At 38.0% G+C, this 24,495-nt stretch overlaps 2 protein-coding genes across 3 annotated transcripts in view; one reads left to right on the forward strand and one right to left on the reverse strand.

Annotated features, from left to right (window-relative positions):
- LOC137401395 (sushi, von Willebrand factor type A, EGF and pentraxin domain-containing protein 1-like) overlaps nucleotides 1–24,495 on the forward strand; it is an 85,368-nt gene that overhangs the window by 50,100 nt on the left and 10,773 nt on the right. Inside the window, exons 1-9 of one of the 2 annotated variants that reach the window (XM_068087722.1) lie at nucleotides 6,186–6,412; nucleotides 6,663–6,717; nucleotides 7,615–7,679; nucleotides 13,899–14,004; nucleotides 15,157–15,321; nucleotides 21,668–21,838; nucleotides 22,528–22,689; nucleotides 22,822–22,999; nucleotides 24,285–24,444. In XM_068087722.1, coding sequence (XP_067943823.1) covers nucleotides 6,341–6,412; nucleotides 6,663–6,717; nucleotides 7,615–7,679; nucleotides 13,899–14,004; nucleotides 15,157–15,321; nucleotides 21,668–21,838; nucleotides 22,528–22,689; nucleotides 22,822–22,999; nucleotides 24,285–24,444 — 1,134 coding nt within the window. In that variant the 5' untranslated portion in view covers nucleotides 6,186–6,340. Of the gene's footprint in view, nucleotides 1–6,185; nucleotides 6,413–6,662; nucleotides 6,718–7,614; nucleotides 7,680–13,898; nucleotides 14,005–15,156; nucleotides 15,322–21,667; nucleotides 21,839–22,527; nucleotides 22,690–22,821; nucleotides 23,000–24,284; nucleotides 24,445–24,495 lie in introns of those variants that run through there. The other variant, XM_068087723.1, reaches the window with a different exon arrangement.
- On the reverse strand, nucleotides 2,825–5,041 carry LOC137401845 (uncharacterized). Its single transcript, XM_068088316.1, has 2 exons — nucleotides 4,666–5,041; nucleotides 2,825–4,431 (listed from the first exon to the last, which is right to left on the reverse strand). The coding sequence occupies exons 1-2, from the start codon at nucleotides 5,039–5,041 to the stop codon at nucleotides 2,825–2,827; spliced, it is 1,983 nt and encodes a 660-aa protein (XP_067944417.1).

Raw genomic sequence — 24,495 nt, forward strand, 5'->3', positions numbered from 1 at the left:
AACCTGGAGTGTCAGGTTGCAAGACCATCACGATGACACAACACCATAAAGTGGGTAGATTCCTAACAAGCCCATTGTGTCTATGTAGAACCAACAGAAACCATTAATTGCACATTTAGAGCCAATAAAAATACAATAACATTCTATCCTGAGGGCATTTTCGCTTTTCAAAACTTCTTTTTACTGCAATTTATTGTTAGCAATGATCAGTCGGGCTGAACCCAGCACGGCCCCAAATTTTTCCTAACCTTAGATCTCTCTGACTTTGGGTGGTTGTATTGATCAATAGTAATACTGAGTGCTGTTATTCACATTTTACCAGTAATAATAATGCCCTGAACTGTCAAGTAATTGATAAAACATTCTACTCAGACACATTCACTTAAATTTGGAAAATGATCCAAAAAGAGATATTTCTCATTGTGTAGTGAATTTATGATTTTTTTAGTCAAGCACAGTGGTCTAGGTAATTTTTTTGGGCTTGTCGGTTTGATAGTAAGGTGTCAGTAGACTGGCTGCTGCGGCCCATTTCCTTATATTTGGTTTTCTTTAAAAAAATTATTATTATTTATCTTAGAGCTTGTTTCTCGAATAATACATCATAGTGTACAGTGCATTACAACAGATAATATCTATTGTCGGTATTGTATTATCTATCATAGTCATTGTTTTATGCACATTTTCTGTACATAAAATAATAGCTAAGACCGCTTGATACAAAATAACTATACCAGTGCATTACTGCGGAGTTGTTCTCTTTTAGGCTCCAAAAAGAGCACATTTATTGACAAAAAAAGCGCAATGATAATAAGAAGGTTCAACAACATAAAAAAAATCCGCTGGCATTTTTTCTCGCAGCCTTCTTTAGCAAGTTGTTGGCTCGAGCCCGAATCACCATAACACTTCTGTTAGGCAGCGTTGAGTGTATAGCATCCAACACCGATCTTGTTGGCAGTTTGCCTGATTTTTCAGTCCAGTGCTTGTCAAATTCTGCTATGTCCTCTGCACTTTACCGCTTTCTGCTGACTGAAATAGTTAATAATGTGAATTATCATTTATAAAAAATCCGATAAGCTATGGATTTTGATGAATCACATATCATTGCTCAGCTGCATTCAAAAGTTAAATAAGCTGGTTTATGTGCGGCAAGTCAAAACAGAATTGACGGTTTCTCAGATACAAGTGAACATTAAGGGCATAAATGCTCGCTTGTGTCATTTGTCATTTAGTAATATAATACTTAACCGATGTATTGTTATTCAAAACACGCATATACTCTAAAAGGTAGGGGAGACGGGGGCACTCTGGGACAAAATTTACACTTTTGACAACCCATCGAATAATTTAATTGATAATGAGCTGAATTTTCTTGTGATGATACCCTCACATGTTGTCTATATAAATATCCAAACATTTCCCCCTGCTAATAGTTAAAAAATTTTTACAATGAAATTACTAACTCATGTTCACTGTCCCAGTGTGCCCCGCATCGGGGGCACCCTGGGACAGCGGCCGGGGCACTGTGGGACTATATAATTACCTACTGTCTTCACTAAAGATGGTGCATAAAAGAATTTTAGTCAAGTTTATTGTATAATATAAAACAGCGTAGAACAGTAATTGGTAGTATGGTACATTACAAACAAAACTACAGTATGATAAGGTGTACATGACCAAGACAAGACAACTAAACAGCAGGGAAGTGCTGTAAAAACAAATACAGTGAAACATGGATAACTCGCCCTCGGATATAGCGAACACATGGTTAACTCGACTGGATTTGCTTGATCCGTTCCCACGCAATGATAAATGGCTCTATATAACTCGAACTCAACACTGTTAATTCGAATTGTTTTTTGCCCAACGGCTACCGAAACGGTTGCTATCGCTTTATAAAATCACTTTATTCCAAGCCATAGAGGTAAACCTCAACTTTTCGTAATTCATAAGCGTCGTTATTACCTCCATCGGCAAAATATTTTTGTCAACGACTTCTAAAGGTTTGGTGAAATTTTATTTATACTGTTATACGATTAATAGCACGGGCTAGCCGGGTCACGCGCGCAAGGATTTTCGCCACGCACATAACAAAAACAGCATGTCGTTTTTGTTTTGTAATTGCGTGGCGAAAATCCTTCCGACGTTGATTCCGTGTTGAATCAACGTCGGAATGTTGAATGTTTAAAACATCTTAAAAATTGTAATTAAACGTATACGTTGTCTTAGCTAAAAAAAACTATTCATCGTTTGACCTAAACACAGAATACGTGTGTACATTCAATAAGTATCCATTCAAAAAGCGTGAGTGATATACAATGTACCGTAAAAACTCGTAAAACTTTTAATTGAACTGCCTCGGAGTGTTGCTCTTAACGAATCCCAGGTAAAGTAAGCATAAACTTTGCATAAACTTCAAGAAAAATCGGCAAAATTGATCGTGGGTAAAACGCTCAAAAGAAAAAGATGTCTTTTCTTTTGAGCATTTCAGCAACGATCAGGTTTTGCCAATGTCAATCTAAAAAACGTCCTGGCAATAACATCACCTCAAACAACAAACCAATCTCAAGTGATAGAAAAATCTCTATACTTTTTGATAAAAACGTTTTAAACTTTACATTAGAAGCATTTAATTTGAAACAAGCCATTTGTGCTTTTGATTTATATTATAGTTTGTATATGTACATGTATCTACTAATAAATAAGTAAATACATGGACTTGTGACAGTGCTCTGATAACTTGAACGCTCTGATAATTCGAACACTTTTGCTCGGTCCCTTGAAGTTTGAGTTATCCGAGTTTCACTGTATGGAAATCCTCACATAGCTAGAAATATTGTGCCAAACTAATAGGGAAGGCCATTCTCTCTGAGAGTCTGCTTGTTCCACCAGTGATATTCGGTGATGGAAGCTTTAATAGAATGTCACTGGGGTCGACTAGTGCTAAGTCTTCTGGCTCTGATTTAACAAATGTAGGCTTGGCACCAGGAACAGTTTTGAAGAACGACACACTTAATGTCATATCAGAACTCTCCATCTCGACGATGATTCCACCATAGTGCTTTACAAGCTTCTGTTTGCCAGTAACTGTGAACTTTACAAGCACATAATCTCCGGTGTTATATTCTGTTGAATCCGTTTCACTGTCCATTTCAACAACCCCATTATCTCCGTCATCCTCGCTAGTGTCCTCTTTCTCAAACCTAGTGTTCAATTCGACCTCTTGGCGCTCATCCTCACTGCTATCACTGACCTCCACATCCTCAATAACCTTCTTCTTCACTCTTTTAGATGTTTTCTTGGCCCTCTGTTCGTTGCGTTCCCTTTCGAGTCTTTCTTTTACTGGGGTGTCTGTCAAAACTAGTGACTTTGCAGTTTTCCTTTTTCTTTGGTTTTGTCGTGGAGGGGCTTTCGGGAATGGCCGTACTTCTAATGGTGTAGGGTCTTTAGGGGTAGTTACAACTTGGCTGGTTGATGGGGATGAATAGACTGGCTCTGCTGGTAGTGCTTGGTTCACTGCAGGAGCTGCTATCGGATAATCCTGGCTGGTAGATGGTGTAACCATGTTCTCGGGAGCTGGACGGTTTGTGACTTCTGAGGCGAGATACACGTCGTCACCAAAAATGTCTGGCTTATACGGAAAGACACCAGACACACGAAAACCGGATAAGATATTCGATGGTGTAAATGCCCTGTTGAAGCTCTCACCGAGTAAGGCGCCGATCTCATGTATGGATATTGTCCGGGCAGGATTATTCAACATCCAGCGCGTACAGCTGTCATTGTAGTAGCGCTTTAGGGGGCCATAAATGGTGCGGTCTAAAGGCTGTAGCTTGTGACTACAATGGGGAGGGAACGTTAGTAAAATAATGCCTTTCTCTTTAGCGGACTCTATGGCTGAAATAGATACATGGCTTGTATGATTGTCCATGAGTAGCAGCACGGGATGCTGATGAGAACATTTAGCATGCTTAGCAAAGTGCTCCAGCCATTGTAGAAATATCTCCTGATTCATCCAACCAGATACATGAGCGGCACCTCTGCTTCCAGGTGGGGTGCCATTTAGCATGGAATTCTTGAAGTTGACTCGTGGGAATATGAGGAATGGTGGGATAAAAGAACCTTGAGCATTAATGGAACCAACAAGTGTTACAAGAGTACCTCTTTCAGCAGAGGTAGCGAGACCAACTTGTTTGGAGTTTTTGCGTGCAATAACTTTAGGAGGCTTGTGAACGGTAGTCAGAGCCGTTTCATCCATATTGTAAATTTGATTGGCCTCAAATTTATACTTCAGAAGTACAGCTTCTAGGTTAACAAAAAATGCCGATACATTACTTCGATTAAAGCAAGTGGCCCGACTCAGACTCGTAGCTTCGGGTGTGCGAACTGACAAGTTGGGATGCCTTTTCATAAAAGAGTATATCCAGTCCTCCCCTGAAATCACAAAATGAGCTTTTTTCAATGAACAACCATAGACCTCAATTTAACGGCCTACTATGCACATAGGCCTAGATATTTATAAGGCTACATTCAGATTTAATAAAACGGTATGAATATTTTTATTTAATGTTTGTTTTGTACTCTTTTCTTCAGGTCATTCTAAAGAACAGAGATAGCGAGAAGCAGATAGGGCTATTAGACTAGTTTTTTTATAAGTTAGATACTAACCTGCTTTCTCGTTTTTATCCCAGAAGCTTGGGTATTTTAGATTTAGTTTTTTCGCGTATTCATACGCGAATTGGCGCATCATGACTTTGGTGAGGCCTGCGTGGTGTTTTGCTCCCTCAACAAGGTATGACTCCAGCATTACTTCGTGTTCATTGGAAAACACACGTCTGTTGTCCCAACGTGGTTGGTATGTAACACTAGCTTCTCCAGCCTTACGTCGCTTCGTCACCGCTCTTGCCAGGGTTGACTTCGGAATGACATAACTTTCAGATGCGGCTCTTAGGCTTAGCTTGCTATCAATAAATTCTTTGATAGCTAATTCAAACACTGAATCAGCAATCTTTCCTTTGGCGCTGGTTTTTCTGTTTCGAACCATGGTTCCTACAATATTATCATCACGGCTTACATAAAATAATGTTCGGGGCACAGCGGGACACGCAACGAGGCACAGTGGGACGCGTCCCACAGTGCCCCGCCAGCTTTTGTCCCACTGTGCCCCGCCTGATGATAAATTGGCGTTGGTGTCATATCTCCCAGAAAAAAAAACAGTGGCTACACTTGTAATATATAAGGGAATTCTGCATAAAAAGCTACTATGACTAGCATTCTTAACATTTGGTCATACAAATTCTAGTGCCATTTATGAAACATTTTCCCTGGGTGCAAATATTTACTTTTTTGGTGAAAATCTGCATTTTTACTCACCTTGTCTAAAATAGGTCCAGCATGGAGATGAGACAAAATGGCTTCCCTATGATGTAATTTCCTGTAAGTTTTCCCATGCTAAAGAATGAGAACAGAACACAACTCCCAATAATGACACTGTCCCACAGTGCCCCGTGTCCCAAGGTGCCCCTGTCTCCCCTACTTTGATGACCACCTCTATGTACTACTTCTGTAGCTAATTATGAAACTAAATAGTGTGCCACTTGTGTGCATGCGATAGAGCAGTTTGGATTTCTATTTGCTTCAAACTATTAGAGAAATGATCAGGATTAACCATCATTGAGCAGTCTCAGTGGCCAATGTTCGGAATGATTGCTGCTAAGCTTAGTGTGACCTGACTGGGTAGCTATTTATGGAGTCATTAATTAGGCTAATACTGGACCTATGGCACACAAGTCGATTTCATACGTCATATATTGATGTTAATATGAGGATTCCCAAAACACTTAACTTTTGGTAGACCTGTGTTTGGCTGGCTATATCTCAGTTTCTGGTGGGTCAATCTCCTTGGTTCTTTTTTGACAACATCAGTCAACACCTCAAGATTCATAATAAAGCATCACAATACCCATAGTTTTTCTAAAATAGTGATTTCGTACATTATAAAAAATTAGCCTAAAAACTGAATAGCCCGAAAATCCTTGTTGAACATAAGCGCTCTCATACATCGACCTCTGTAAGCCACCCTGTTTTCACTACCAAAATTCTTCTTGAGGATCAGAAAGATTAGCAGGCTCTGTTTGTTTGCTTAGTGTTGTTATCTTGCTTGACTAGCCTTGGTTTTTCTAATCTTGACGGTGGTTATTGTGAGATCTGAGATAATTGGGTTTTAAAACTTGTTTATTAAGATAAATTCGGTAGTGATATCTGCTGATAATAAGTATGATATCTGCCGATCATGAGGATGAAGTGAAGGAGCACGGCTTGACTAAATACTCCGCTGCAAAATATGGCTCGGCCAATCTTACTAGCACTTTTACTAGCAACTCTATTGATGACGATTGTGTCAGCAGAAGAACAGGTGAGTGATTTGTATCATTTGCAGCAACATAGATGTCTTCAACCAGCTGTCTATGTAGGAGTTGTATGTGATGCTTTTAGAGAAAAATTACTCGGGATTTTCTGTATTATCAGTTTCATTATTATTACGTTTCTGTGTTATTCTTGACTTGATTACTCCTATTTAAAATGATGGAATGCGGATTTAGTAGTGAGCAGAGACGTTATGTTTGTCTGAACCAACTGCAACAATATCACCATTTTGCTTTTAGATTGACTCTATTTTCAAAGATGGAGCTATTAGACTCAACAGTGAGGTTCATAAAGGTTTGTAGCCAATTGACAGAACACATTAACAATGTCAGGTTTAATTTAGAACGTTTCTAGATTAAATGAACCGAGAGAAAGTATTTTGTGCTGTAATATTCCAAAGTAGGTTTTTAGAAAAAAGGAGAAAAATCTTTTTTACCTTTTTAGTTCTTGAGCTTGACGTATTCTCACCATTCTGACTACCCTATTTATATGTGCTGAACAATCCAGCGTAATTTGATTGGATTTGATTTATACCTTTATATCACCAGGCAATCAAATCAAACCGTGTGGAAAAATAACAGCAAATTAATCTTTACTATAGTTAGAGATCCGTCCGTCTCTCCAAAGATTGGTCAAAAGGATTGCTTCGTACGGGATTCGAACCCATAACATGATGCACTCTACCATCTGCACCAATCATTCACCTTCAAAGGTTTTAAAATCATTGATCGTGATTGTTATCCTACGTGCTTTTTTTACACCTGGCAATCTTTTGTTTTTTAGAGTTTTGGAATAATTGCGCGCATAGTTATTACATCTGACCATCTTTTACGGCCCTCAAAGCTGCCAGAGTACTAGGAGTTTCTAAAAAGGAGCGCTTGTGATGATCTAGACAAGATGTTCATGTTCGGTTTTTTCACTAATACTGGCTCTTACTAGGCATTCCTAGATCCATTCTGATGAGTTTCCGGTTTTCCCGGAATAGATTTTGAAATCAGGAGTGACAAGAGGAAGACATTCAATTGAACATGCTTTAACATAATTATTTGCTTCTGAAGGAGGACAAATTTTAATTTCTTTTTTAGGAAGTGATCTATACAATGAACATAGAATTAAATGTGTGAGGTTTTCTAATTAAAAGACCTCTGTGGAAGCAATCATAGGAATAAAAAAATAGGATTTTTGTTGTAGATGCCATGGCAGATGAGAAGTCATATTCAAATAAACAGGATAGGCAGAGACGAGATTTAACACAGGTATGTCTGTAACACAAACTTACTAATATTATCACGAGAGGAAATTCTTATTTTATAAAAACCCAGCTACGCGGAAAAGCAATTTAGAGATGCCCCGATTTTAATTTCACCGGCCGATTCAGATACCCATTTGATATACCGATTCTTATTGAAAAATAATCCGATTCAGATACCGATTCAGATCTTTTGGGTTGCATAGATAATTGTTAATTTTATTATGCAAATATAAATATAATGCAAAGAAAATATAAATATTCATGTAATATTTGTTTGTATATATGGAAAAAAGATGTACATGTACAGTGCACCCTCGAGATGCGATGTTAATTCGTTCCAGGGTTGGCATCGTATGGTGAAAAAATCATATATCGGGGTATAGAGACTATTGTAATTATACAATGCAAACACCCCTGGTAAAAATCGTCAATTTTTTTTATAAAAATGTGTACATATTGACAATTAGCAACAAAATAGTATGTTAACTTTAACAATTATAGTTACCTACAGTAACTGTATTGTATTTAGTGTATTTTAATGGTTATGATCTGCGATAAAACGCAAAATTATAATGTGTGTACCAAATGTACTACGTACGGTAAGGAGTTCTTGCCTTCAAAAAGTACGCATAACATAAACTTTGAATTCACTTCAAGTAAGTTTAGTTTGCTAAGCCTACACTTAAAACTAAGTTTTAGTATGTATTTTTAACTATTTTACTGAATTTCAACTTTTTATCACGAAATTTTATCTTTCACCAGTTCCTATCTTCACTTTCACTATAAACTTTAGCCTATCTGGTTGAAACCTTTTTCAACCTAAATCAATAAGGCCGAGCGATGCAGTTATAGAAAGCGGCCTCTCGCACACTTGACCATTTACCGAAAAGAAAAATAAAATTGTATTTTCTATACTGGACGTACATACCTTTGGAGTAACGTGGCTTTAGCTGGTACATGTAGCAGGTAAAGCAGAGCAGGCAAAAACGTATCAATGCTAATTGTGGTGCTGTACACTTGAAAATAAATTTAAAACGTAATAAATTGGAATTTTTTAGCAGGCTAAAAGAAGTCCATTCCTGTCCAAGTTTTTTACTTTTTCTACGCAAAAATTGATGGTGCAATGCAGAAAATTGCTAGCTAGCGCTTGTAAAAGGATCCAGAGAATGTGGTACAGTAGTTTGTCTCGTATGAAATGTGCACAAGAATCAATGTAACCATACATACAAAGTTTGTACGTATTTATACCCTATGAGGGAACAGGGCTTTAGCAAGTTTCAGAAAGTAATGTGGATGCGTCAACTATCTTGAGTAGCTAGTTATATGTGTTACATACATACATACGATGAATTGTATTCACGTAGAAGATAACAAGCCCATATGCAAAGACATGGTTAAACAAGAAAATATAACATAAAATCAAAAGAAACAAATAAAATGAATAAAATATGAAAAACATGCCACACAAGAGATAAATAATATATATTATACATGCATTGTTTTAATGTACAATCCACATCAGTAAATTAAACACTTGATTTATTTCTGCGAATGTGGGATTTTCAGTATCTTCTACATCCTTGTCTTCACTAAATGGTTGCTCCTTTTGAATGCTGATCGCGTGCATGACATAGCTCATTCAAATCTTCAGTCGAAAGCTCTTTCTTGTGCTTGCTTTAATGGAGTTCTTATTGTAATAATAATTGCAAATGCTGATTGGTTGCGATCATATTCCTTGACAATGTTAATAATACTAGTCCCTTTTTCTTACTTACGACATCCAACTTTGTTGACATAGAAATCATTTTTCCTTTGTTTTGTAACGTTTGTATCGGTCTCAGATTCCATAGATAACGAATTAAATGTAGATAGTTGTAGTTATATACGTATGCTGACTTAAAAGTTTATAGGAAAAGCTATAATACTGCTACGAATGAATATTTGCTCTCGCTTGTGTATTTTACACGAAATTTTCCACGCGGACATGAGAGAAGTCGATCATCGTGTCTCTTCTAAACCTTCTAAGAATGTTTTTGGCAAACTATATTTCGGTGTCTTTTTTATTTCGACGTGTGTTATGAGCACACCGACGACCAAATTTTAACTCGGGCGAAACTTTTCTCAAATTCGTATGGTGAAATAAAATTCGTATAGCGAGGTGAAGATATCACAATGTTTGACTTCGTAAGGTGAAAAAATCGTATATCAGGGTAATCGTATCTCGAGGGTGCACTGTATATACATTCACATACCCTAGGACACTTATATTTCGCTAGTATTTAGTTTCGTGAGTAGCTCACAGAGTAAAATTTCGAAGCAACTTAATTTCGCAGCTCTGATGAGTGCGAAAATATAGTGATGTGAAAATAAATGCAGTGGAACAAACATAATTATATTCCTCAGGTGCGGTTCACCGATAAAAAAATTTCAATTTGCGACTAGTTTGTAATTGTGAACCGCAGGTAGAATGGTGTGGGCAAGGTCGATAATGCAATTTGATCGCTTGCTGCCATTTGTTTATTGGACTATCAACAGGCCAGTTTTCGCTGGGGCAGCTGGTCAGCTGAGCCGCCCCAACTTTTTGGGAATCTTTTACGGTAAGTACAGTCCAACTCGAAAAACTCGCCCTCAGATAAAATGTAACATTTCATCTCAAACGCAAGGTCGACTCAAACGGATTTGTTTGGTCAGTTCCAACGCAATGATAAATTCCTTCAGATAACTCGACCTCAACATCCTTTATTCGAAAAGTTATTTGCCCAACGGCCGTGGACGCGGTTTTTATCGCTGTAGAATGTCACTTCATTCCAAGCCATAGAGACAAACATCAACTTCTAGTAGTTCTTAGGCATCATTATTATCATCATCAGAGGCAAAATATTTTTGTTAACGACTTTTATAAAGGTTTGCAAAAGATTAAGTTTTATCAATCACCCGCTTGGCCGTGTCCCATCGAAAGCGTAAAAGCCTCCGAATGAACTTAAAATAAAATCCGCAAAATTGATCTTTCTTAAAATGCTCAAAAGAAAAAGATGTTTTTTTCTGAGCGTATTAACTGCGGTCATGTTTTGCCTATTTTAATTTAAAAACGTTTCGTCAGTCACATCACTTATTAAAACAAAACAAATCTCAAAAAATTACAAGTTATTGAAGAGGTGTCAGTGGTGAATCCAAACCTTTCCAGAGCCATGCTGCTTGTGTAGTACTGCGAGTGTCAGTGCATGTGTCTTATTTTCTTTCAACACACGGTGCTCACTGCATTGATTGATGTCCCCAGCAAACGATAACGCTAACTAATGCATGTGCATTGACATCAAATTCCTATCATTATAAATCATTCCCAATGGGAAAATAATCCTAAATAATTGCAAAATAATAACGTAATAAATTTTGAGTCAAATTATTTTGTCGGTTTATATTTTAACGATGCTATAGTGGTCGTTAAAAACGTTAAAATAAATGTCGTTATAAAATTCAATTATACAGTATCAATGAACAAAGCTATTTAGTTTCGCTTTTTCGCTCATTTGTTATGATAGTTTAGTTTCGCACATGAAACTTTCGCGAGAGGATGACACCGCGAAAACGCGAAAGTTAGATGCCGCGAATACATAAGTGTCCTAGGGTACTGCCATACCGTGCATCTAGTAACAGAACAGCCCATGTTTCTTGAAATCTGTTATTAATAATGGTAATTACTGTTAGTGGTACAGCTTTATCTGCAATAATTAAGTCTCTCTTCTACTGCTGAACGAACTGCTGCGTCTGTACATATTTAGAGCAAATAAATGTTTCGTTGTTCGTTTTCGTTTGTGATTCAATTATCTAAGTGAGACATCTTTATCTTCTATCACTATTGATTTAGCCGGTCATACTGAAGAAGGACTTACTTGTCACAGATGATAGAGGACAGGCTAAATACCGATCAGCCGCTGAGGTTATTTTATGCAATGCAAACGATACATCATATCGTCAGGATTATGAGAGAGATAGATAACTTTATGCATCGACTGCTCAAGTTACTTTCGTAATGCTAGTAAATAGAAACATTACACCGCATTCTTGTTTCTCTCATTGTTCTCTTGTTCGTGCTTGGCTGCAATAAATCATATCGCTGTAATTGGGAAATACAGCACTTTGTGATTACGTCCTGACTAAAGCCAAAAGATTACTCAGCTGTGTGGATGTTTATTAGGCTAGAGACATGAAATAGATTGTGTGACAGGTCCGGAATTAATTAGGTAAAAGTAAGGAATTTGCAGCTGATGATTTTTTATTATTGTAGCAGGCTAATACATGTACACGGTTTTCTGCTAAATAGTCGATCTGTAAAAAGTATCTGAAGCTTCCGATTTTTTAAGAAAAGATCGCCCGATTCCGATTCAGATAGTTAACACCCATATCGGCACCGATACCGATTCCGATATTAGAATCGGGGCAACTCTAAAGCAATTTGCATTTTCTAATCTGCATGCAGCACCATTAATCTGTTGTTGGCGCTGCAACAATAGATGTGTTTGCAAAACATTGAACGAGTTGTTACGGTAGGTTTGGATATATCTGTGCTCAAAGTGACAGCATTACCATGATGATGAAATAGACATGTAAGGACAATAGACATGGTTTTATTGAATGTGTGAAGTGCATTTGTGAAAATATTCTGACGATTGAGATTGAAAGTGTAAACAGAAGCCACCGTGTTCGTTTGCATCCCAATTAAGCCGTTTTGGGAAGGGATTCCAATCTACGGCGTTTTCGTGACGGCTGGAAGTACTGATCACATGATCAGATTACGACTAGATGATTCGACCAAACCGAAATGAAACGGTCAAGTAATGAGCATCTATATTTGATACGGGTTGTTCGTTGAAACCCAAAGTGTTTGTAATAAACTAGTGCTACGAGTTTTGCTAGGATTCCAACCTACAACGTTTTTGTGATGGCCGCGATTAACTCTTCGTTTTTGAGCTTTCAAGAGTTTGTAATCACATTTCCACATATTTTGCACCTACAACACAACAGAGTAAGACACGGTGAATCTTTTGATACCAAATAACTGTAATGTGAATTTTGTTGCAAGTCAACCTTTAATCTTTTGTTGTCACTGCAACAATAGATTTGTTTGCAATTGCATTAACTTCAGCTGCTTTACTTTATTGAAGTAATGGACAGTCCAACCTCGGTTTTCCAATGTCTAAGATCTAATACAAAGAACTTCAATCTTTTGCTTCAAGCACTGAAAAAAACTCAGAAACTGTTGTCTTCAGCATTCTACTGTTGTGTGTAAATGTGTTCGTTTTTTCTGTTGTATTATTTTATTTTTCATCTTTTATTTCCATAAACACAAATTATTGCCAGTTTTTTATTTTACGCAAAATTATCAAGCAATGACGCTGGAACTATAAACATAGTAATACATTCCTCAGGCTGGCTTCCTTTATTTAAAGAATATTTTAGTGTATTTTTCCTATTAAAAGCTTTTAATACATTTTTCATAGTAGTAAACTAATGCAAAAATGTTTAAAAAGTCATTTTTTGGCCTTTTTACAGATAAAAATGATGTCCTTGATGATGCACTATAATTAGACTTGCACTTTAGTAATGATCTTAAGATAAACAATAAAACCCGCCATGATGTCTTTTCAAAATGTTGATTTTGAGTAAAACATGTTTTAGATTTTAAATAGATTGTTCTTTTAAACTCTTGAAAAAATATAACTCAAGTTACAATTCTTGTTTTGTTGACCTTTTTTATACATACACTAATATGGAAAGGTGTTGCAAATTTGGTCATTAGGAACAGTATCCTGTTGGAAGTATATGTGTAGCAAATTAATTATTGAAGAAATGTGCCATTTGATAGTTATACTGAATCTACATGTAACTGTCTTATTTACTATTAATTATTTTGCAAGAATTAAACAAGTAAATAATAAATGAATAAATAAAGAATAAATGAACACTTCACGAGAAGTTAGCGGAGAGAGAAAAAGAGGTGCAGCTATCGTAATTTTGACATTAGACGTGACCAAAATAATACGAGAAAACAACTCTGAAAAGCAGTGACATTTATCAATGGCTATGAAAGCAATAATATTGTCAGTCACACATCATTGTATTTCAACAAAAGTTCTGCAATATTCATGTGGTTGAGCTTCACATGAAGGGTTTAGAATGGCTTCTTCAGCAAAGGATAATTTAATGTTTTTATTTTAAACATCAGGATCAGCTAGATGAGTTCATCAAACAACTCCTGAATCACTCAATCACACCGGAGTTATGTCCTGCCGGCACTGAGGAGAGGACAAATCTAAACATGAAGTACTGTTGTAAGTATTGAATATGAAAGATGAACCTTTATACATTGGTCCTTTCTCTGCATTTTAATAAATGAATACAATGTTAAATCACGTTCAGAGTCAATTCTTAAAGTGAGTTAGCGTAGGCCGAGGCCTCTTGGAAACTGGTATGATGGTTATTTACCATGTTTATTCTCTGAGGAAGTCAGGCCTTTTGACATTGTTTTTTGTTGCTGACTTTTCTACTGCACTGTTCTTGACTGCCTTTTGCCAGCGGTCGCAACTGCTTCTATCAACTTCCAATAATGTTTTGCCACAGCTTTGTATCGTTGTGAAGTTTATAGGGATGAATGGACTTGCTGCAAGTTTTCATTAATGCTGTCAGCGATTGACCAATAAGTGTCATGAAAGTAATATATTTTATAACTCAACAGCATACCCATCTATAACAAACTTTTTCATAAAGGGAAGATAATTCCAAGGCTTGAGGCAGGTTTAAGGTTCTCATCTGCTTGTAAATAAATTTGTGTCGACATAGTGAAAAGTGGTCAAACCTTTTGCCATAAACACTCTTTCACCCTGTGATATCCACCATGGCTGTTAAGTCTACATTTCTCTTCGTTTGATCACTTCACAAAGCAAAACGAAGGCCAAAGGTGAACGAACAGTTTGAAGATATTTGAGAGTCCGTTTTGCCCTAACATCTTTGGACTTGACTAATCCAGGATAGAAATACAACCTTTGCTATCAGGATATCAGTTATCATCTGTTATCAGTTGGCTTAATAAATGATTATCAGGCAGTCTTGCAGTTTGGTGTACGGGTCCCTAATTCGTCACAAACTCCGCCACCTATTGCTTGCTACAAAATATAAGCTGACCAGCTCTGGTTAATTGCTAATAGAACCTCGTTATCTCATAAAAACTCGCTACAATTCTTATTCAGAAAAAATTCGGCAAATCTTTATAATGCAGCTTTACGTTCTAATTTATGATTTTACGTACAAAATTTTTGACATTAAATGCTAAAAATGACTTGCGTCAGTACAACTGTTTACAAAGGTCTGTTGTGGACAAACAGGTAAATCTCTACTTATGCGTACCTCTACATATGCGTACCTGCGTACCTCTACATAGGATATTCCAACAATGAATGGACGTTTAAACATTTAGTTTGTTACAGATAAATGCCCTCCAGGATTGTTCTGGTCAGGAGTGACAAGGAAGTGTGTAAGTTGCCCCATTGGAACATACAGCCTCAAAGATGGCACCATTGGCAAATGTACGCCATGCGCCGTTGGCACAACTACCGCTGCTGTGGGAGCAGGCAACTCTAGCCTGTGTGTTGGTGAGAGACTATTTTTTCATTTAGTATATTTTAGTGAAAATACAATGTAATGGTTGCTGGATTAAACAGTTGCTGAGGTATAGAGCATTTGACTCATAAACAGTAAATTGGGTTCAACTCTTGAAATGGTGACACAAAGAGCAGACAACTTCAAACGCAGTTGATGACGAATTTAAGATAACGTAATTGAGCCACAGATTTCATATGAGGCAGCCATCGAGCTATCACCTATTCTCAGGTATATCGGCCTTACTTTTCTTCTGCCCTGCCCCATAAAGATATCCAGCAAGAGAACCATTTAAGTATGCTTTTGTGTCTTGTAAGAGTCTCAAATCGATCTCCTTGGCATTGTTGGCCGTGACAGATGCTTACCTAGATTAAAAGCAAAATGTACTATGTCGGTGAAGATGAATTAAATAACTCACTGTTCATTGTATAAATTTTTACCATGGCAAGAGCTTGTCTGTCTGTCTATCCGAAGCCAGGGTTAGATGTAAATCCTGGTTCCCATATCGATTGCGAGACTCCGGCGGTAACTTGCGCAGCAAAACGTTTGCGACGTTTACATGACGTTTACGTTTGCATAAGTTCACATAAAAGCTGCATCACTAAACATAATCGCGTAATCAAATAAAATGTTCGCTCCCCATGCCGTTTCTATAATGGTGATCTTCACCTGTACAGTGCATTTCGGAAGATTATTCCTGCGGCCTTTTGCGAAATTTGAACAGCGCTAAACTACTGCAATGCCGCCGGCAATTACCGGCAGTAGCCGGCACGTAGGTTCCTATTTCACTGCAAATAGCCTGCATTGCTGTAGCCAGAGATTTGCGACGTATATGGGAACCAGGCTTTAGGATAAACGATCGCTTTTTTAACTGCTAGCAATTCAGTTGGGTTGACCGACACTCTAGCAACTGCACTAATCCGCAGCCTTTTAGAATAACTGTGCACATAGCTATTACACATGATGATCTCTCACAGCACACTAGACTACCAGAGTACTAGTATTAATAATAACAACCATATTGTTACATAGTGGAATAATTGTGTACATAGTTATTACACATGATGATCTCTCACAGCACACTAGACTATCAGGGTACTAGTATTAATAATAACAACCATCTTGTTACATAGTGGAATAATTGTGCACATAGCTATTACACATGATGATCTCTCACAGCACACTAGACTACTAGGGAACTAGTATTAATAATAACAACCACCTTATTATATAGTGGAATAATTGTGCACATAGTTATTACACATGATGATCTCTCACAGCACACTAGACTACCAGAGTACTAGTATTAATAATAACAACCATATTGTTACATAGTGGTATAATTGTGTACATATTTATTACACATGATGATCTCTCACAGCACACTAGACTACCAGGGTACTAGTATTAATAATAACAACCATCTTGTTACATTGTGAAATAATTGTGTACATACTTATTACACATGATGATCTCTCACAGCACACTAGACTACCAGGGAACTAGTATTAATAATAACAACCATCTTATTATATAGTGGAATAATTGTGCACATAGCTATTACACATGATGATCTCTCACAGCACACTAGACTACCAGGGTACTAATATATATATATAGATATATATATATATATATAATTGTTTCCTCACCCCGGATACCCCGTATGGGTGGTAGATTCTGATCTAACTCGGGTCTCCTACCAGAGACCTGGGAGTTTGAGCACTCGCCTCAAGATCTTAGCTGTTCCCAATAGCGCACTTTTCTGCAACTCACATGAGTTGATTGTTGTTGGTATTTGGGCAAGCCACATTTTATGCGCCGGTGTTATTGCGCCCAGTGCCCCAATGACTACTGGGATTACAGTTGTTCTTACATTCCAGCATTTTTCAATTTCTTCTCCAAGAGGGAGATATTTCTCTACCTTTTCTTTTTCTTTGCTGGCTATATTGTAGTCATTGGGTACTGCTATATCTATTATAGTAGCCCTCTTGTTCTCCTTGTCTACCACCACTATATCTAGTTGGTTTGCTAGAACATGCTTGTCAGTTTGGATGTAGAAGTCCCAGAGGATCTTAGCGCGGTCATTTTCATTGACCTTACCAGGAGCTTCCCACCAGTGTTGCGGTTTATTAAGGCCATACTCATCACATAGACTTCTATACACAACACCTGCGACATGATTATGCCGCTCAGTGTATGCGTTCCCTGCTAGCTGCTTGCATCCACTGATGATGTGTTGGATGGTCTCAGGTGCATGTTTGCACAGTCTGCATCTAGGATCGTCTCTAGTGTGATAGATTTTCGTTTGGAGTTGCCTTGTTGGGAGCACTTGCTCCTGGGCTGCCATGATTAGCGACTCTGTGATGGCCGTTAGGTTTCCTTTGTTCAGCCACATATATGTCTGGTGAAGATCGCCAACCTTAGATATTTGTTGGTAGTAAGCACCATGAAGAGGTTTCGTGTGCCAGTCAATTTCCTCATCATCAGGGCATAGGTCCGTTGTAAGAGCAGCCGATTGAAATTCAGCTAGCAACTTATCTGAGATGGCCATGGAGGCTGCATATGCTTTTATGCTTTGCTTCTCTTTCACTGTCTGCTGTACACTTTTGAGTCCCCTACCGCCATCTTTCCCATCAAGATACAATCTAGTAGTATCAGATTTTGGGTGGAGTGCTCCATGCATGGTCAGCAGTTTACGAGTTGCTATATCTGTTTCTTTGATGGCTTCCTCAGTCCACTTTATTTGCCTGCTGGATATCTTATTACTGGCAGTGAGTAGGTATTTATTGCCTTCACTTGGTTCTTGGCATTGAGCGGGCTCCGTAAGACCTGCCGAAGGCGTTTCTTGTATTCGGTAATGGCTTTGTGACTGCCTCGGCTTCGTGGTTGATGTTGCTTTGCATAATCCCCAAGTACTTGTACCCTTCTTCTATATCTTTGATAGTACCATTTGGCATTCTTAGGCCATCTGTGAGCATAGAATGGCCTTTCTTAAGAATTAGCCTTCCACATTTCTCAATACCGAAGGTCATTCCGATGTCCTTGCTGTGTACCTGAGTGAGATGTATTAACGAATCAATGTCCCTTTCTTTGTTAGCGTACAGCTTGATGACATCCATGTAGAAGAGGTGGTTTATCTTGGTGCCACTCTCAAACTGGTACCCATATTGAGTCTCCTCCAGCATATTGCTTAGAGGGTTTAGGCATATGCAGAAGAGCAGCGGAGATAAGGAGTCACCTTGATAGATGCCTCGCTTAATTTGTACACTCGCCAGCTTTTTGCCATTAGCCTCCAGTTCCGTTTTCCATTTGGTCATTGTCATCTTGATGAATGCCACAAGAGCAGGGTGAACATTGTACATACTGAGGCACTCAAGTATCCAACTATGGGGAATTGAGTCATAGGCCTTTTTGTAGTCAATCCAAGCCATGACAAGATTGGTTTGCATTCTCCTGCTGTCTTGACAGACCGTCCGATCCACCAGTAACTGATGTTTAGCTCCTCGGGTGTTGTGCCCAATTCCTTTTTGAGCTCTGGTCATATAGTGACTCCTGTGCTCTTCCAGTTTGTCTGCAACTATTCCTGAGAGCAGTTTCCAAGTGGTGGGCAAGCACATTATTGGTCGATAGTTTTTGGGAATCGGCCCCTGCTTATGATCTTTTATCAGAAGTACAGTTCGTCCTTTGGTCAGCCATTCTGGATGGTCACCTTGTTCTATTAGGCATTCCATCTGCTTAGCCATTCTAGTGTGAAGTGATGTCAATTTCTTTAACCAAAAGGCTTGAATCATGTCATGGCCAGGTGCTGCCCAGTTCTTCATACGCTGCACTCTGCACTTGATGTCCTCTTTGCTGATGGTGAGTTCTTGCTGGGCCACAGTGTGTTGATGGCTCTCTTTAAGCCTCTTCAGCCAATTTGCAGTGGTGTTATGAGTAGTCTCTTTCTCCCAGATGTCCTTCCAGAACTTTGAAGTGCTAGATCGGGAGGCTCAGACATTGGCCTCTGCAGTTCACCTTTGAACTGGGAATACACTCTAGATGGATTATTGATGAACAGTTTGTTCATCAATAATCATCAATCAAAGCTTTTATTGTGGTTAGATCTCTCACTGAGCCTACTAACTTTCTTGCGCAAGTCCTTAATCTTATTTTGTAGCCTTAGCTGCCAGGATGGAATGGCTTGAAGCCTTGTTGGCATTGGCTTAATATCCATCTCCTCCAAGATGACGGTTGCTGTACTGTAGATTAAGGCATTAGTCTCACTGATTGATCCAGTTGAGATCGACTCCAGTGCCATGTTAATGTCTTCTAACAGCTTCTTAGGTATGGTCTTGCTAACTCTTCGTAGTGGTACCCTGCTTATATAATCATTAGCAGCTGACATCTTGTTGATGATATTTTCGACAAGCTCTCTCACCCTTAGGTCAAGGTCCAAGTGCATGTCTTCTTCAACCCGCGAGTCAACACATGTTCGGGTGTGTGTGACAGAGTGTGTTGATATGCACTCCTCGTTGGTTGAGGTTACTTGGGTGATTTGTTCCCTAATTTCATCTACGTCAAGTTCCGATATGAGGTGCCGCTTGATTATGTTACTCCTCTGAGCTACAAGTTGCTTAGCTGTTAGTGGCAATTCAGGGCGCATGTTTATCCACAGTTGACGCATCCTTCTCATATAGCCCCACTTTTGAGGTTCACTCATAAAGTAGCACTGCATGAGGTCCGTGTTATCAGTCCGAGTCCATTTCATCCGTTTTGAACCAGTAGCCCATTTTTCACTGCCTTGTCCTGGTTCAGCTACAGGCAGCGCGGACCTTGTTTGATAGGGCGATGTCCGAGCCGGCATGGCTTTGGTTATTGCACTCATCATAGAGGTTGTAGACATTATACAAGCAAGGGTCTTGTCCAAGGACCTCCAGAAAAGTGGTGGTACCCTGCTTATATAATCATTAGCAGCTGACATCTTGTTGATGATATTTTCCGCAAGCTCTCTCACCCTTAGGTCAAGGTCCAAGTGCATGTCTTCTTCAACCCGCGAGTCGACACATGTTGTTGGGGTTTGAACCGAGGACCTAATGATCATGGTCCCAATACCTTACCAGCTGCGCTATCTGTCCTGATACATATATATATAATGTATAATATATATATATATATAATATATATATATATATATATATGAAGACCACAATGGAAAAACCAGTGATGTCACACGTTTGCAGTTTCGAGAAAATCCATTTTTAAGATTTGAGACTGGATCATTTTAGGATTTGTTCAAGAATTCTGGATGTAGACATAAATACTTGAACCTTATACAAGCATTCCAATTATCGTAAAACCTCTAATTGAGTGCCAACATCAAAGGATTGAAAAATAGACTGCCACTCTCTTGTAGACTGCCACTTTGACTTTGATCTTTATGAACCCATGATAAAAAGTAATCAGTCGAAGTGTCCACAAAATGCAATTAATATTAACTAATTATTATTAATTTATAATAACTTGGTTACATTATTAGCAATTATTTATTTTGTTGTCGCTGTAGTGTTGCCATGGTTTTAGTGATGGTGTACCTGAGGAGATTAATCATTACTATCATCAGAACTAGACTGTGATTCAAAGTCACTCAAGTCTAAATCATATCCATTGTCTTCAGATTCGTCCAAAATGTGGTTTACAATTTGACATGAAAACTTTAAAGCATTTTGATGAATGATGAGAATACTTTTCAGGAACAACATAGGATGTAATAGCAGCCATTGTTATAGCATATGAAAACAATTTAAAACAAAACATTATGCTCATTCTCTAACTCAAAAACTTTACGGATTTCACTTTTACAACTAAACTAACTTCCCCATCAAAATAATTAATAATTTTATCATGCTAATATTTTATAATCAAAGTAGTTCCTTGTGTAAATTGGTCTGATACATCAAGGTATATGAAAAACAATTTAGCACAAATGCTGCGGCCGAAGGCCATAATGTCTCCCCACCCAAAGGAGAGTGCAAAATATAGGGACATTAGAATGGCTTCACCCGGTAAAGGGCTTAACATATCTTCTAAATAATAAACTCTAAATAAATAATAAAATAGTCAATAAACTCTTTAACAATCAAATATCTGCTGCATTTATTTGCTTTTAATGTATCTTTTTTACAAATCGTTATTTCTTTGTAGGAATCGACAAAAATGTGAGACTTTTTATGAAACTCAAATTAAGTTATCTTGCAAGTTGGTAAAAACTTTGATACAAACATGTAGTAGATTAACCATGTTTACTATAAACATTTTATACTGCATGCAAAGAAGTAATACCTTTTACCGCTGCTGCAGATTTGTGTCCCCCTGGTCATTACTCGGACAACGGGCTCATGCAGCCTGTCAACTGCAAGGCCTGCATCAAAGGATATTACGCTGACAAACTGGGAACAAAGAACTGCGTTTTATGCCCATCGCAGACGACGACTAGTGATGTAGGAGCTAGGGATATATCTTCATGCCAAGGTGAGAGCATTCACTTCTGTTTCAACTATCCATCGTTTTTTTACGTCATCACCCTGTTTGCACATGCGCTCGTCAACGAAAAGCCTCCATCTTTGTAGAAAACGATCATTCTTTTGGTTAATAGTATTTTTGGGTGTTTTGATACTAAAATAAAAAATTTGCAAACAAAAGCATTGTTTGCAATAATTAATTGCAGAAGTTTCGTGTTTTTAACGATAAAAGTTGTCCATAAAGATGGCAGACGACGATAGAATGACATCACGAAAAAACGAAGGATAGGAATTTTGATAGAGCAAGAGACCATGTATATGCCATGTAGAGACCATGTACAGGCTCTATAGAGCCTGAATTGCTAAGATGCTGTTTTGGTTATAAGAGGTTAAGTATAAGTTAATCAATAGAATTAGTATATAGAGGACAACTCCAAGGTTATGGATAAACTAGCACTAAACGAAAGGTTATCATGCACTGCGTTCAACGATAGATACTTTTTGATATTTTGTTCAATACAACCGTAAGGAGTACGAATTATGAATGTCCTACAAAGGGAAAGACATGATACCAATAAAGGAAACACAAAATGCTATTTAGGTAGACGTGTTAGCTTCACCGTGTGGCAGCTCAACCTCTGATCTTCCCGGCTGCTGTCTATACAAGTGGAAAATTTTGTGAAATATTTTTCATTATAGCCCTCTGCCCTGCGGGGTTTTACTCAAACGATGGATTGGCCCCCTGTACAGAGTGTCCCCTTAATAGTTACCAACCAAGTGCCGGATTGAAAGCCTGTCTGAAGTGCCCTGTCGGTAAAACGACACTTGCGACAGGTGCCACTCAACTCTCCCAGTGTTTTGGTATGTGCCTCAAACCAATATATTTCTCTCGTTGACAAGTTGGTGTGTTTGAGAGACTAATCATTCCTTCAACCTGCTTATCTAGACTTTTAATGAGAAGACAACTCTAACCATGAATTTGTTCTTCTATAGTTATTTATGAGTGTAGCTCCAATCCATGCCGTAATGGCGGATCTTGCGTTGATGGTAACAACCGGTTCATCTGCAACTGCCCACCAGGATGGACAGGCGACATGTGTGAGATCAACATCGACGAATGTGCGTCGAAACCCTGCTGGAGTGGGGCGACCTGCGTTGACCAGGTTAATGAGTGAGTTTGTATACCATCTAAATAGCAGTCTCATTTTTTCCGTCATTGCTTTATCATTAGAATATCTGTATTTATCTTTCCACACATATGACAAACAGTTGTTTACTTTGTGACACCAGCATACTATTTCCATCATTGTATACTTCAGTTAATCAACTTTGTGTTATAACAACCTTCATATCACTATCCCGATTTCTACGCAATACCATTAGATTATTAACTTTAAAACCGCTTTTTGTTCAACTTACTCAAGAATTCCGGGTTTCTGTTTTTCTATTTTCTTCTTATGGCAAGTAATAAAAAGCACCATTTTGTTGATGATTACCGATGCTAATAAGTTATACATACACTAGTTCAGTAGCTTGGCTGTTCAAGAGTATGTTTGAAATGATGTGCTCCCTTAAAACTGCTGAAGTGACATTAAAAAACAGAATTAAAGTGGAGCCAGTCAATTCAAATCATAACAGCACAGTCCCCATTTGAAAAACTCAGTAAAAAGTTTCAAACATGGCATATTTTCATACAGAAGACGCTTTTATAACGCAACCTCAAATTGCATAATTTCCAGATAACGTAAAGAATTCATGCAATGCAGTTAGGCTGAATTTTTGCACTGTAATTGCAATGCACAAATTTTTCATAGTATGTAAGAAATTCCATATAATGTAAAGCGTCAAGTCGGTGCAAGTTCTCAAATTCCATTTGAATATCGAGAATCTCATAGTTAGCTTTAAAAATATCATTTTCTCTCTTGCTGTACTTGGAAGGAACAAGTGAAAATAATCGGTTGAAATGAATATTGAAGATGTGCGATTCCTTCTCTGTCGTGATCCTCCTTAACTCAATGTAAACTTACCGTAATAATGGACCCTAAATTAAGTAAAAGTGGTAGGAAAAATTGTCGATACAAATCAATAGTTACCATAGTTACTGTTAGTCACAATAGTTACTGTACAGTCACCATAGTTACTGTACAGTCACCATAGTTACTGTACAGTCACCATAGTTACTGTACAGTCACTGAACTAAAAAGTTAAGTTTAGCTCTCCTATTTGAAGGGCCAAATGAGTGAACGCTCTTACAACGGATTAGGCAATTCACGTGCATTTTACTGTTCATATAGCGTAAAGTCCCTATAATGCTAATATTCCTGAAATGGAACAGATTATTTACGTTGTAGGAGCATTTACTGTATATTCTTTACCGATAAAACAGCCAGATGTGCACTCCGTGCCCACTCAGTTGATTAACTAAAATAGGTAGTAACACTGATACTTTCTTTTAGTTTCAAATGCGTCTGTCCTCACGGCTTCCAAGGCAAGCTCTGCAACTTGAACATCAATGAATGCACTCAGCAGCCTTGTTACAACGGTGGCCAATGTATTGACACCAACGGAAACTTTGAGTGCTCTTGTCTGGCTGGCTTTGGAGGACAGAGATGTTCGGTTGGTAGAAGTCTTTGTACCTCTATGTTATTAAGCATTTATGGTGTGTTA

The sequence above is a fragment of the Watersipora subatra genome, chromosome 8, assembly GCF_963576615.1.
Source record: "Watersipora subatra chromosome 8, tzWatSuba1.1, whole genome shotgun sequence".
Taxonomy (NCBI): domain Eukaryota; kingdom Metazoa; phylum Bryozoa; class Gymnolaemata; order Cheilostomatida; family Watersiporidae; genus Watersipora; species Watersipora subatra.

Excerpts from the sequence above, each read along its gene's own strand:
- LOC137401845 (XM_068088316.1), bottom strand. The coding sequence starts at position 5,041 with ATGGTTCGAAACAGAAAAACCAGCGCCAAAGGAAAGATTGCTGATTCA. Across the intron at positions 4,432-4,665 it reads GGATAAAAACGAGAAAGCAG|GGGAGGACTGGATATACTCT; the intron begins GTTAGTATCTAA and ends TTGTGATTTCAG.